At 42.0% G+C, this 15,732-nt stretch overlaps 1 protein-coding gene across 1 annotated transcript in view; it reads left to right on the top strand.

Annotated features, from left to right (window-relative positions):
• Positions 1-14,491, top strand: part of waca (WW domain containing adaptor with coiled-coil a) — a 35,749-nt gene extending 21,258 nt beyond the window's left edge. Inside the window, exons 7-13 of the mRNA XM_038723929.1 lie at positions 4,653-4,907; positions 9,408-9,530; positions 9,785-9,933; positions 10,398-10,522; positions 12,657-12,855; positions 12,955-13,082; positions 13,186-14,491. Coding sequence (XP_038579857.1) covers positions 4,653-4,907; positions 9,408-9,530; positions 9,785-9,933; positions 10,398-10,522; positions 12,657-12,855; positions 12,955-13,082; positions 13,186-13,255 — 1,049 coding nt within the window. The 3' untranslated portion in view covers positions 13,256-14,491. The remainder of the gene's footprint in view (positions 1-4,652; positions 4,908-9,407; positions 9,531-9,784; positions 9,934-10,397; positions 10,523-12,656; positions 12,856-12,954; positions 13,083-13,185) is intronic.
• The last annotated feature ends 1,241 nt before the right edge of the window (positions 14,492-15,732 follow it).

Here is a 15,732-nt window from a genome sequence, read left to right as displayed (position 1 = left end):
TGTTGCCCATGTTTACTAGCAATAACATAAACAGTTGTCATTTCATGATACTTTATCATCTGTTAACTTTAACACTTAATACATTGTTTTTAGGACCAATTAAATAAATATACTGTATAATGCTACATGATAAATAAAAGGCTCCAAATAGACCCGGAGATCGGTATCGGCTGATACTGCTTTCAGCAATTGGTGATCGGCCCAAAAAATCCTGATCGGAGCACCTGTAATCGTTAGATCGGTTAGATTCTCCACAATACCACTGTTAATTTAACGGAAACAACAAGACACAAAGTCTAATTCTTCTAGATTTACCGGTGTAACCTGTGTGGGTACAAGAGAGGAAAGGGGGGGGGGGAGTGCTGACTCATGTTAACTTTGAAGCGCTTGTTAAGTCCGAATGTGTCCGTTCCTTGATTATTTATATTCCTTTAGTCTGTAAGGGTCCACCGATCAAAAGAATCAAAACAGCTTTTCAGAAAAATTTACCCAAGTTGTGAATCCTGTCAGTTCATCGCTCTCTGACTGCTAACATCTCTCATCCTGCACCGTGTTGTTGTTGTTTTCGTTAGGTTGCTGTCTTCAAAATAAAAGCGCATAAGCCGTCTGTCGGAGCTAGATCAATTGAATGACGTGTATTTGATCATTTTTACATAAGTATTATTCTGTTTGAAATAAACTGTTTCATAGTATTCTTTCAACTTAAACAAATTCTTCAACAACAACAATCCATTATATCACAAAATGTGGAAAAGGTCAGTGGTCCCATGTATAAAAGACTGCGCAGCTTTCATACTGGTGTAGTCACAAAAATTTAGTGCATACACTTAAATCTCCACATGTATGAAACTGTGGGCACCTTTCCTATATGGATCCCAATCAGGGAACTTTTCCACTGGCAGCTGCTGATGCATCAGTTTTATGTTTCTTACTGTTGTTGTGCAACTTCAAAGTTTCAAGCTTAAACTGTAATGACCCGGTGACGAGTTCAGTGTTGCCTGCAATGGACGCATTGCCTACAATATAAACACAGGATTCCCCTCGTACTGCAACCACCTGCCCCCGTCCTGGCTCTGGCTAAATCTAAATCCATCCACTACCTGGAGGATTAACTAGTATAAATGTGTGTATTTGTATTATAACATTAAATAAAAAATGTAATAGTATCCTGTTAGTGTGAGATTGATTATAATTTCCTATATTAGTATACTATGTAGCTTACCACTAGTATTATATTTGTTAAAATATTTCAGTTACAGTAGTTTAATTTTTATGGGTAGTTTTCATTCACTAAGTGCTTGTACAAGATAAATGTTGTACATGGTGGTTGAGTTACACTCTGATAATGCTAAGTGATAATTCATCAGTCAAAACCATTCATGCAGATCGAGTTACACATTTGAATGTTTGCTGTAGCACGTCAACTGTTACGTTTTTTTATTATGAGCTTCTCAAGCTGCAGAGCTACCTGCCCACCGACGCCCGCCCGAAAAACTTTCAAGGACATTTTTGTTCCGCCTTCACTTTTTGTCAAATAGAAAACTTTCTGTTGCTGGCCTCTGTCCGGCATGCAATGATGCAGTGAATAGTGACGATTCTCTGCTGTGTTTTCACATCACATTTTAGTATCGCCTCAGCTCACTTGGAACCTCGACGGAGGTGATCCAAAAAAAAGTACCTGGTAGCAGGTACAGGTAAAACCTTTCCACAATGGAAAAACAAAAAAAGTCAAGTCGAGCCGGTACCATGCAGTGGAAAAGGGGCTTTAGCGAAGCTCCATTTCATGTTTTTCGCAGCATAACTGACCGTTGTGTGCTAGTTAAAATTTCATGAAAGTGAGGTCCTTGTGAGGTGGAAGTTAGAAAGCACATATTGATGGATGCAGCTTGTTCACAACCAAAGGAAAGTGGTAGCAAGTTTAACAGAATGATCTTATTTTTTTTCTTTTTCTTTTGGTAGAAAGATAAACATTAAATATTGTTGATCATATCAAACATATCTGTCGGCTAATTCACGCTGCTAATGTCAAGTCTGTCTAATGCTGGACCCAGTTCAGGACTCAGATCAAAGAGCACGATTCTAGGGAATCTAAATCGACGTATGAGCCGGTCGTCATCATCATAAGCCAGGAAACCATCGGCTTTGCCACCATACAGTGTTATGCATGAGTATCATGCAGTATATCTTTACAGCAATCATACTACTGAGTACTTCAGACCTTGCCAAAACGATCCCTTCAGTTACTGGTCTCCCTGGGATATCAATTGAAGATGGAGATTTGAAAGGTGAACACATTATTTTATATCAATTTTATTATGTCTGGCCTGCATTATGATGAGGCTGATGGAATATTTAGCAGATTTGTGTTTGCTTAGATCTTTTGCATTTGAAAGGTGCAATATGGAATGGTTCTGGCTCAACAGGAGAAAAACAGTGCTGGTTTATGTATATGAAGTGAAAATGAAATGTGTGATAGGCATCATAATACCTATTCCTCTCACATCCAATTTTATTTTGATATTAAACACTATCCACATACACGATTGAACTACTGAATTCACGTGCATGTGCTTCAGTGAGAAAAGTCGGATGTTTGGACACTAAGCCCTGCTGTTAATAGTTTTTTGCTGAAATTCCATTGTAGGAACGATAATACGCACATTATCATATTTGCTCATGGATAGTGTTCCAGATATTTTGTCTACCCCTAATCCTGAGAGTAGTGCACAAAAATGGTTGCGATGGTGGCAGGGAGCAAAATTAGCCACCAGCCAAAAGCTGGTAAAATATGCAAATGGTTGGTAATGGCAGGCAAAAAACAATGTTAATGTATTGAGTGGCTGTCACACTTGTACTAGTCATTTGGCTGGTGGACAAAGGTTAATTTTGGTGTGTTTTTAAGGTACTGGTGAGATAAAAGTACAATCCAGGAACTCCAATTGGAGTTAAAGAATAATGTGTTTAAGGCTTATCGTATGTCAAATTACTACCAAGGTTTGGAATGCTCTGACAGGATTTTATGTTTTTCTATGTTTTTTGTGACTTTTTCATGTTGTTCAGCCAAACACAACAATGATCAGGAGGCCTCCAAGAAGAGCTAACTAGTACCAGGGATGGAAATTAACAGCCGCAACCCGCCACATTGGCGGGTAAATATATTAGAATATCGTTTGTATTTGACACTAATTAGCAGCGGACCGGCATTCTTACTGGTTGTGTGTTGCACTTGAATTGGCTGCTTTCATACGGAGATCAGCGCGGAAAGAATATCTGCATTTGTCGCATTCGCTTCTTCATACTGAACAAAAGTTTGCAGCTATATCCCATGTGAAAAGGTCTTTATAAAAATATTATGTGTTTTCACATAGAGGTCCAGCTTTGCAGGAACCTGAGGCGTGCCGCGGCATGTCTGCTGTGGCTTTTCACAAACAGATCGTTCGGTCTCTGTCTTGTCTCTTCAACTTTCCCTGCTCAGAGACGGATAAAATCTGACCATACCTTTCATAAAGTGCAGCAAGCCGGGAGATTGGCGCAATACCCCCGTGAAATAAGGCAGCGTGAAGGCTGATAATTATAAAAGTTGTCGAGTGTTTTTAGGCTTTTAGCTGGCTAGTTGGCGGTCCAGTCAGTCTGACACACTGTCAGATCTTCTAATGGGGAATGATCCAAAGTAGACTGTATAAAAAATGTTGCTCCCACAAAAGCTGTGATGCTGTGGCACAGTGTTGGGCAAGTTACTATTATTACTAGTAATATATTACTAGTTACTTATTACTCCTTAAAGTAATACTGTTTTACTTATTACTGGGTGATAAAAGTAACTAGTTACGTTACTATATTACTTTCCAGTGTTTCCCACAGAATGACATCGTGGGGGTGGGGGGATAAACTTTGTGCAGCGGTGTTCACGAGGGAGAGTGAGAGAGAAAGAGGGAGCGAGAGGAGCTGCTGCACGAATATATGCTCCTCAGTTTAAAAAAAAGAATATTAGAAAATCAAATTGTGGATGGTCAGCATTAATAATTATCCAAATTATAGGCTAATTATGGGAAACACTGCTTTTACTACCACCCCCCCTTCACCGCAAACAAAGCGTCTCTCCTGACTTTTTAACTAATATCATATTCAACAGTAGCAAGGAACATGTACACAATAATGGCAGTAGCTACTTACAGCTGTGGAAAGAACGCTTCTCTCCCTCGTTCTCCATTCTTCCTTTAGTTTTTTGCTGGAGGAGTGGGGTACCGCTGAGCTGCCGCACAGTCGTGGATTCACGTCAAGGATGGTGCGTTCAGTAACGAGTAACGCAGCGTTGTTTGCCTTAGTAACTAGTAATATTACTGTTTTAGAAAAGTAATTAGTTACACTACTAGTTACTGGGAAAAGTAATATTATTACATCTTCCTTTAAGGTGGGATTCACACTGAAAACACAGCCAGACTCGCTGTGTTTTTTCATCCAGGTCTTCTGTTGGTCTGAATGCTGCCTGTGGTTGCGATTTGTTGTCCATACTGGAGCTGAGAGTGTTTGCGTGAGAGTGCTTCCTAGGCCCATATTCATTTATATATAAAGAACTGCATTATCATTAGAAGAAAATGGATTTGTGAGACTGCCCCGTTGAAAGGACCACCTCCTTTTTGCTGTCTACACAGAGTCAGCCCAGGTGGAGAAGCCTACAGCAACCCTTGCCACCCAGTCCCAGTCATCATCCTCAGGCTCAGGGAGCTTGAACCCGTCATCAGGGCCTCCTGGATCATCTGCCTCCACGGTGCCCGTTTCCCCAGTCCTGCAGTCCCCTGCCCCTCCGCTACTCCAGGACCCCACCCTGCTTCGCCAGCTTCTCCCAGCACTTCAGACTGCCCTGCAGCTCAACAATGCCAGTGTGGATATGGCAAAAATCAATGAAGGTAAGAAAAATGCAGATGATACATTCAACTAGTGTCTGCATTAAGCTGGCTGCCATAACTGTGTTTGATTAACACTAGTTACATGGGAATACTTTAAATGACATGTCGTACCGTCAGCACCTTCTGATCAGTGCCGCAGGCTTTCACATTCTATGGTGACTCCTATAGAACTTGACATCCCATAGTACTATAGGTACAACGTAAATTTTTCATTTTACAACAGGGTTGCATAATAAGATGAAGTCTGTAGTTCCCTTTATGCTACTCAAAAAGCAAACATATACACGGTTATAAACGATTTTGCATGGTGCAGTGCTGTGGGCGAGTTTAAGAGTCTCACAGTCTGGGGGAAGAAGCTGCTCTGTAGTCTGGTGGTGCGACAGCAGATACTTCTGTATCTCTTGACAGATGACAGCAGGGTGAACAGGCTGTGGCTGTGTGGGTACTGTCCTTTAGTATCTTTAGGGCTATGTGCAGGCACCTCACCAATATCACTGATGCTCAGTAGATGGTTACCAATGATCTTCTGAGCACTTTTAATCAACCACCGCAGAGCCCTCCTGCAGGGTTCCTGCAGCTCCTTTAAAAAGTCTTAAAAGGTCTTCCCTCTTCAGGGAAATTAAAGTCTTGAATTGTCTTAAATTTGCTGTAAGTATAAAATTTACCGAGTGTGCGTTTAAGGCTGGTGGGAAAATTGTCATGGACAGTAGCTTAAAACGCCTAATTAGTGTGATTTTCTTTTAGTAATTGACTATGCGAGACCCCACCATTAATATAACTCACGTTACGTTAGCTGCAGACGTTGATGTCTGGCTGCATCATCAGTCATGGTTGCAAAATTGGAAGATCCGTTCAGTCTAGCTCAAACAGCTGTAGCCTACATCACATCCTTCTCTCATTTGCGCAGGTCCAAAAAATGATCTGTAACTACAGGTCAAAATAACTTTCTAAAGTAGGCCTATGTCTTTCACCGTGAATACTTGTCCTACATGGATTATCCATGTTTACCTCTCTCTTCATCGGTGCGCCTGTATATTCGGCCGGAAAGTGAAAGTGAAACTTAAGTTCGGTCCGGCATCGAGCCCTAGTTCACGTTCACAAACGGACACGATCAGTTCACCAAAAACCTGAGCATGATCAATAATTGGCACTGTTTGAGCACGTTTATGCACAACACTGACTGGACACACTGTCTAGGCTCTTGTCTGCGCTGTCAGACTTTTGTATTTTATTTGCAGAAGACTGTGACCAGTACATATTTGCCAATGCATTTGCAACCATGCGGTCATGGTGTCCCTGACCACCTCCAGAGGTTGTACTTTCATGTGGTCAAGTGCTACCTGATCACAATCTGTTCACCCAAAATACATTTTAATGCTAGGTGTAAACAGCCTCTGTGTTCCCTGATTTGGAATATGCAAAGTCATTCACCTGTGGTGAAAATGTGAAAATAAAACTGCCAAATATGGCATTGCGTCGTCCATTAAGAGATCAAACGTACATCTCTTTTCTATCAAAGAAATTGTTTCAAAATTTGAGGTCTTAAATTTATATTTGTTGAGGTCTTAAAAAGTCTTAAAGCATTAAATTTGACTTATAAAATGTGCAAGAACCAAGTTTCCTTTAGAAATACAGACGTTGGGGCGTTCTACACCAGCGTGGAGATGTGAGGTGACCATGTCAGGTTCTCTGATTCTGATTGCTGGGAACCTAAAACTGTTGACATGTGCCACCTAAGTTCCACTGGTGATGACAGGAGTGTGTGTCTTTTTTCTAAAATCAACAATCAGCACCTTGGTTTTGCTGACGATGAGCAGTAGGTTGTTCTCTGTACAAAACTCTGCAAGATTATCAATTTCCTCCCGATACGAAGTCTCACCGTTAATTGAAATCCTGTCGACGATGATGGTGGTGTCGTTCGTCAACTTCACAAAAGAGTTCTCTCCATGTCTGGGGATGCAGTGATGGGTGTACAATGTGAACAGGAGGGCGCTGAGTACACAACCCTGGGGGGCTCCAGTGTTGAGCACTAGAGCGGAGGAGGTGTGTCCGCCAATCTGAACTGTCTTGGGTCTGTTTTTGAGGAAGTCCAATATCCAGTTGCAGAGTGTTGTGTTTAAACCCAGAGTGCTGAGTTTGCCATAAATTTCATGGGGGAGATTGTGTGGAATGCTGAGCTGAAATCCACAAACCGCCCTCGTACACCTTGACAAAAACACCTACATCAGAAGGCTGAGTGGAGGGCAGTGGAGATGGCATCCTCTGTGGATCTGTTGGTTCTGAAAGCAAACTGGTGAGAGACCAGAATACTGGCTTATGATGCTGTCTGGACGAAGAATGCTTCATGGCCAGGGTATGCTTGAAAGTAATTATTAGTGCAACCACGTTGGAAAGCAAAAGCGTTAATAAGTGGTCACATTGTACAGTGGGGTGAAGTGTTGGCTGTCCTAGAAGCAATAGTTGTAGATACGGGGATAACGATGTACATTTTCAAGTCTCTCCCAGAACCTGAATATTGTGTTTCCCTTTACATAAATAAAAACATTTCCACCATAAATCTGTACTTAATCAATACCTTAAAATTTGGCACATTCTTGTAAACTTGGCTGCTGGCTGAGACAGACCGACCCTCCCCTGTTTACCACCACTACCTGCAGGCAGCGAATCACATCAGCAGCAGAGGGAGGAGGACAGGAGGAACGACTCGTACTGTCTGATGCATGGGTTGTTAATTTTTTCTAAACTTCATGTTTTGTAGCGATGCACCAACCGATCGGCCAGTTTTCAGTTTCACACATCCAATCCTGCCCGGTCAGATTTACACACATGAACACACATTGGTTATAGGCTATATTTGGCGACCCATTTTAGCACTTTGCAGAGAAACGCAGAGAGAGTGGCGTTATCTGGTATTCCATTAGAAGACGTGGACACGGTAGACTGGCTGTGTTTTTTGGCCGACTTTATAAAACATACTGCTTGTGAAGAAAGGCAACAGAGCGGACACGTACAAGGAGAGCGAAACAGAAAGAGGCAGGGCAAGCTGTTGTGTGTGTGCCGTAAGAGACGGAGGTGTAGGTGTGTGAAAGAAAACGGGTAAGCTATTCTCTCAGAAAAAACATGCAGATATACCCTCATTCCCCACCTCAGTTACAATGTTATTCTGTGGGAAACACTGAGACATGTTAAATGAAGTTTATTTTCAGCTGGGTTTTATTTGTACAGAAAAGCTTTGTCCAGTAGCCTAACCTGGAGCACATTTTTATTTTGAGATGTGTTTGTGTGACAGAAGGTCCTGTAACCTTGTGCATGTTGCACGTTTGGAGAAAATAAAATGTTTTTTGTTTTTTTTCTAGTCAGTGTTTTATTATGAACATACAACAGAATGGACCCAAGAAAGAATACCCAATGCTTATGCTGGTGATAATGGGGATCCTAATAATGAAAGAGTTTTCTGTAAAAAAAAAAAAAGTTCTTTCACTTATAGATCTTGAAGAAAATCAGATTCAGTGAGACTGAGTTCATATTGGCTATGTTCAAAACAGAAGGCATAACTTTCAAGTGAAGGCATCTCTGTTAACATCGATTTCGAACAGCCTTCTAGGGCAGCACTTACGGCAACGCATGACGTCAGCACGCCGTCTTGCGTCTCTTCTGGCTGTCAGAAGAGACTCTAGCCTTGGCATCACCTAACTAGCTATTGAAAAGCCAAATGGCAAACAGACGCCTCTGAAATCATACTGACCAAACTTGGTTGTTTACAGTCACAGGCTAATATGATAGTTCAGTGTTGAGTTCTTGATAGCTTTTCAAAAATCCAAGCGAGCAAACTTCTAATAACTTTTAAAAACATATATTTGTATATGGATTCGGCTTGTTTGTCCGCCATCATGATCAGTTTCCGTAAGCTGCCACAGCCGCGCTGGTTTATTGGTAGCAGGCAGCATCAAATCACCATGGGTGCTGCCTTCAAAACCGGCTGTTACTGGGGAGGTTTGAAGGCATCTTACGAGACAGGAAGAGAATGCTTGAGCCGTTTGGAACAGCACTTGATGCCTCGCTATCCTGTTTAACACCTTCTGATACAGCAGTTTAGCCCGTTTCGAACACAGCCATAGTGAATTTCCTGTTGCTGCTTCAGGACCACAATCTAGTTATATTTCAAATATTCCATTCTCATGCTGTACTAAATGTATTGTTTTTTTTAAATTATATATTTTTAGTCCAGGCAATCACTACATTGAAAACCTGTCAACATCACTGCCATGCTGTGGGAAATTTATTGTGACATAATCATAAACCTGAAAATGTGTAGTCCTTTCCTCAGCCCAAATATCAAAGCATTTTGTCCTTAGTGGAAACGGCCATTTTCAGTTTGTTCAAGCTAAATGTCAATCTTATTGGACAGATGATATAGGACACAGTACTGATTTTGACTGCCATATTCGATGTGATACTGTGCAGGACTTAATATATCAGTGTGTCTGTTTGCCTCTGTAGTTCTCACAGCTGCTGTCACACAAGCTTCATTACAGTCGATGCTTCATAAGATCCTCACTGCTGGACCATCGGCTTTCAATATCACTACTATCCTCTCTCAAGCTGCTCAACTCTCCAACCAAGGTAAATGAAGCCTAAGCTGAAGCATGTCTAGGGTTTCTTGGATGTTTCCTGTCAGTTAAATAGTTCTCATAAAGGCGATTGCATCAGCTAACAGAAAGTCAATTTCCTGACTTGTAATTTTGACAGTTTCAGTCTTCTAAGACTTGACTGCTCATCTATTTCCCCCTGGAGTGGTGTCCTTGCTCGGTATCAAATGTAGTGGGTTGTGTTGATCCATTAGATTGTCTTTCGTTTTGTTTGTATACCTCTCGCAGCTCAGCAATCGAACCAGTCACCCATGTCGTTAACATCAGACGCCTCATCGCCCAGGTCTTATGTTTCTCCAAGGATCAGCACACCACAGACCAACGCTGGTCCTCTTAAACCCCTCCTCAACACACAGCCTGCCATCTCACAGACCAAAGTAAGTCACACAAATTCAGTGTGTTCACAAAACATGCAGTATCCTGTTGGGTGGGGAAGGGAATTATGGGACATTTTCCCTGGGGAAAAAGACTCTCCGTGAAGACTTACTTCTCTTTCTTCAGGCCAGGGGAGTCTGTTTAATTTCTGAAATAAATTATTGTACATGACTCTTTTTCACTAACAGAGCAAAAAGGTGAATGAAAAGTTGAACTCTTTGTTGCATGTTGGTTTATAATCTGTCCAGTTGGGTTATACAAATATCCAGCATCTCAACGAGACACTTAAAATAAAATAATGGCTTCATCCTGACAGGGAAATACCTGATCTGTCATATTTTTGTGATCCATGTTGTTGAGGAATAAGAGGGCTGGACAAAATATACTTTAAATATCTGGGAGCTTCTGTCTTGATTCTATGGAAACGACTTGTTTTGATGTAGTGTTTGTAATGTGTCTCCTTTAGGTGAGCACGCCATCAGTGAAGCAGGCATCTCATCCACAGCCCACATCCCAGCAGCCCCTCTCCAGCGATAAGCAGCACAGTCACGATGTCACCACAGCCTCCCCTCGCACCCTCCAGCGCCAAGGGTAGGTACAACCCCACAACTTGGCCAAGTTCAAAAAGAAAAACTAGCAAGAGAAGTCAAATAATAGGCGGCCTTGGACAATAATTGAGAACAGTTTGCTACATTGTATAAAGTTAATGTGTTCGTTTATAATATTTACGCATTCTTTTGCTCCCTGAGTGCTCAATTATTGTTTGACCGGTACATGCATGTGTATCTGCCAAAACATGGGAGAGTTCCGTCACCTCGGCTCATCAAAATAGCTTTCCCACCAGACAAAAGGTTGATTCCTGACTAGACAATCTTCATTGTGTAGTGTTGTGGCACCATCTGCTGGTCATTGATGGAACAATGAGTGGCTGTGTCATTCAGTTGTCTTTAGAGAGCAGGTCAGCTGATGGCCGATATCAAAACAAAGAAAAGTCCCGTATTCCATGCAGAGTACAATCTAATATACACCGCTATCTTAGCAAGTAATGTGGTGTTTTAGGTCAGAATCAGAAGAGCTTTATTGCCAAGTAGTGTTTAACACATACAAGAAATTTGCTTTGGTGATGAGGTGCTACACGTAGACGAACATGCAGTTGACATAAATAAATTTAGAAATATTTCATCTATTTTAAAAAAGAAGGAACAAACCCCGGTTTGTGTTCAGCAGACGTATTGCAACGGAAGAGAATATTGTGAACATAAATATAGAAATTGACAAAATATAAAAATATTAACAATTAACAACAAATATGTGCAATGTGCCAGGTTTGTGTATGATATCAAATGAAGTAAAGATTTGCAGAGACATTTGTGTTATTTGAAAGGGGGGAGTGTCAGTGAGGCACCCGGGCCTTGTTATTGAGGCTAGCTGCAGACCGGAAGAAGCTGGACCGCAGCCTTTTGCCCGAGGTGAGAATCTGAAACAGTTTGTGTCCGGAATGGCAGAGATCAGCTGCAATCTTTCCTGCTCGCATCAGAGTCCCGGGGGCGTACAGGTGGAATTTTAAGTAATGAATGAAATAGAAAAATACATTGGGTTCTGCTGCAGATTTCACAACGTGACCGGTGTTTAAGGGAGAGTGGGGAACAGTTTGTCAGAAGTGAGATCATTCAACTGCATTATTCTCTACAGTACTGGTGTAACGGATCACAGTTGAGCTGTACAGAACCCACCCGCACCCCCACAGTTCAAGGCGCAGGTGGCAGATTGATTGCAAAGTTTACCATCATAGTGTGAAAAACAGTTTTACTGCCACTGTTACTTTTATAAAGTAATAAATCGTCATGCAGAGTTGATCATGAGATTGTGGTGTTTGTTGAAGCTTCAGTAATATCTGTTGACTTACCTTCAATACGTAGCTGTGCTTGCTACCGGAGTAGCTCCAGTCTCTGTGCTGATAGGCTATAACTCAGCGAGACTACGGAGTGGTGACTGCAGACAGAGAGAGACGAAGTAGCCAAAGTAGTGCATTTTAAAATAAAGTTAAACCTAACTTAATGCTGATCCGATCTGTGACTCAAAACCACGGAATGATCCAAACTGCAAGTGTTGTGATCCGTTGCATCAATAATGGTTTTAGATTAGATTAGCTGTCATTCAGGATGGGAGAAAAATGTTAACATTTAGGAAAGGTGACGGTGACTGAGGATATTTAGGTCTGGAAACTAACTTTTTCACCACCTTCACCAAACTTGCAAGGGGTAGCACTCGCATCTTTCCACAACAGCCACACGGACGAGGCTCTGCACACATTTTTTGTTCATCAGTCTAATGAGTGCAGGTATCAGCCGATGGCCATTTTCTCAAAATGACAGATATTGGCCTGCTTATAGGGCCGACTGATTAATTAATTACTACCTATATGATTTGGTATGATTAAAATTTTCACTGAGGTGGACAATAAAGTCAGTGTAATGGGTTTGTAATGGGCTGTAAGTGCTGTCAGACCGTTTGAGCGCACAACAGTACTATGACTAAACATCCTATGTAGACACTTGAAGAGTGCAACAGCTTGAAACTCAAGATCCCATCTTTGGAAGAAAGGCAGTTGGGTTCTTAACATTATGCTGAGAACAAGTTGATTAGTCTTGTTTGTGAAAGGTCAGCAACTTCTTCATAAATATAATGCCTCAATGCTTATGTCCTTAACCTGTGTTGATTGCAGCAGTCAGAGGAGTCCCTCCCCAGGTCCCAACCATGTCTCTTCCAGCAGCAACAACGCCCCCAACTCTTCCTCTGCTCCTCCCACCGCCTCAGCAGCAGCCCGGCCCTCCTGCTCCTTCACCCCCACCCTCGCTGCCCACTTCAATGAGAATCTTATCAAACACGTGCAGGGTTGGCCTGCAGAACACGCCGAGAAACAGGTTTGTGCCAACACGTCACCATCATTTCTATTGTTTGTGACATGAATGTCATTTTGGCTCAGTCTGGTTATTCATGGCAACACCCTTTTTAAAACAAAGGCGTCAAGACTACGTGAAGAGGCTCACACCATGGGGAGCATCTGTATGTCTGAGAACTGCACTGAGCTGAAAAACCTCCGGTCCTTGGTCAGAGTCTGTGAAATACAAGCAACATTGCGTGAGCAGAGGTGAGAATACATGCCGACAAGTGCAAGCCTCTAAACTTAAAAATGTCAAGTAAATCCAAGAACAAGCACAGATAATGATTGACTCTTTGGCCTTTTTCCACAGGATACTGTTTCTGAGACAGCAAATCAAAGAACTTGAAAAGTTGAAGAATCAGAATTCTTTCATGGTCTGAGAACTTCTGGTTGCAAGTTGAAGCGGGCGTTTGGGGGGGGGAGGGGGAGAAGACCCATTGCACATAGTTGGAAGCTGGAGGGAGAGCAGTTGTTCAATTCCTCTTGAGCCCAGTCTAAACACACACAGGAGCTGCAGTCGGTTTGGCTTTGGACCGTTGGACTGGGAGAACCAAGGGGGAAACATGAAGAGCTGTTGTGGGAAGAGGGGTAGGGTGGTTTACAAGACTCTGTTTTGTAAAAACCCAAGGCGGGAGGGAAAAAATGTAGATTTCTTGTAGATGTTATTATCTATGTTGTAAATATGTTTTGTAGATTGAAGCCATGGAAAGCCATGCCTATCAAAGCTTTTGACATCTAAACTAATCAACGCCTAGGCGGCTACATTCATTAGCTAGCCTTTCCTTCATGTTAACTTGTCTGCAGACTTAAAGCTTCATTTTGTCAGTTCATAGATCATTGAACCAGTGAGCGTGCGTGACCTGCATGTACACAGAGGTGGATGTTTGAAGCCATTTATTTACACATAAACCTAGCATAAAACATAACATACTGGTGTCAGTGTAGTTTTTTTTTCTCCCTTCAAATATTGGTAAACTGAGTACTGTGTCTAGATTCTCTTCCTGTGCCCTCTGTGGGTGAACTGTAACCTCTACTCAGGCGTGGTAAACGTCCCCTCTCTGCAGGTAACTGCTCACAACGGTTCAGTGATCTATTTGCAGCTTTTGGTGGCCCTGCATGTCCCAGTATGAAGAAAAAACAAAACAAAAAAAAAAACAGTGCCTGGTGGAGTGAGTGATTAGAAAAAATTAAGAGATGTGGTGGCGTGCTGCTTTGGACCATTCCCACTACCCTCACCTGGCCTCAGCCCTGCCCTGCCATACCCTCTCCTGAGACATCACCACTTCACACCCTCCTTGTAGTTTTTTTTTTTTTCTTTTCTTTGAGCTGAAAAGTTTTGGTTCCTCTTTTTCCCTCCTCGTCCATTCCTTTGTACAGTAGCTAACAGTGGAGTTTTAAGAAGAGGACGCATAATAAAAAGGTTTTATTTATAAGAGTTGTAGTGACGAGCAGTAAATCACAGTGACACCCACACATTTTTCATTTGGAGCGGTATTACAGCTACAGCGGGTCAGAGGCGGACGGATGTGGATCACCTCTTGTGTCAGCGCAGGGCAACAAGAGGTCACAAGGTCAAATGTGAAATGTATGTATTGTAATAAACATGTTCAACTAAAGCGAGCACTGGTTATTTTGTTGGAGTGTTAGGTTTGATTCATACGCTAGTGCCTTGTTGGAAGTCTCAAGTCTCAGCCTCATTTACCTGCAAACCCCACATACTCGATTTTCCTGTTTGACCATCAAGAAAAGATCTTCAACAAGCGGGTCATGCACAGTTCTGCTAGTACGTCCCACCCCTCTTATTTGTTTGTTTACTGTTGAAGAGCAGGGTCCTAAGCTGCAATGGCCTGTTTTTTTCCCCCACCATACTATCTATTGAGTCTATAACTGAACACCACACATTCAGTAAAGGTGACCACATCATTGCTTTGTATATTGTTTCCTGAAGTATATTGACAAATGAAATAAAATATGCCTCTCCAGGGCCATGTCGTTCTTGGATTTTTGGGGGTCCGTTTAGTTTCAATTTCTTAAGTTTGACTTAAAGAAAAATGTATTGATTGTCTTCAACGGGATTTTATTTAGCATTTTCTTTATGGGAGGAAAAGCCTGACAATAACCCGGAGGGGGCTCAAAGCAAGTCCTGTTCAATGTCTGAGCAGAAATGTTGAGGGTGGGGGGCTGGAGCCAATCCCAGCTGACATCGGGCGACATCGGGGTACCCTGGACAGGTCGCCGGTAGTGATGTGCGGATCGATCCTAAAGTATAAATATTTCTGATACCAACGTTTCCTGCTCCAGGATCGATATCTAATCATTTGGAGTGGGTGTGTGTTTTATTATAAGTATGTTAAGGTCACCAGGATGGTCTAATTATACTTCGTTCATAGGAACTACTTTCCCTTCCGCCTGTCAAAGTCATGCTTGCGCGGAGCTTCTTTGACGTGAGCCGCTGCAGCCCTTTATATTTCCTGTGACTGAATACTGACTCTGGCAGACTGTAAAAACAGTCACATCTGGCTGTATTTTAGCTGTGAAGGTAGTAAAGAGGCTGTGTGTGAGCGAAGACGGTGAAATACTTTGGCAACACCGCAAACTTCGCTAAACATCTGCGATTAAGTCAAAATAATATGATGTTATGAAGCAGCAGTTCTGAGCAGGATATTTTTATTATAATTAAGGAATATGACAGTAGTTTGATGTCTTGTCATTAAGCAGCTATTATTTTGAATTGGTAAGGCTACAGCCTACTCCTTATTTCTCTCATAAATACAGAAACGGGAGGGGGGGTCACATTAAACTAGAAATAAAATATGTAAAAAGTATTGGTATCGGTAATACCAGCCTGGGTATTATT

Source organism: Micropterus salmoides, unplaced genomic scaffold, assembly GCF_014851395.1.
Source record: "Micropterus salmoides isolate LMB-PRFRI ecotype aquatic unplaced genomic scaffold, ASM1485139v1 Ms_hic_scaffold_1, whole genome shotgun sequence".
Classification (NCBI taxonomy): domain Eukaryota; kingdom Metazoa; phylum Chordata; class Actinopteri; order Centrarchiformes; family Centrarchidae; genus Micropterus; species Micropterus salmoides.
Note: the sequence above shows the minus strand (reverse complement) of the source record. Positions and strands in the feature narration are given on the sequence as shown.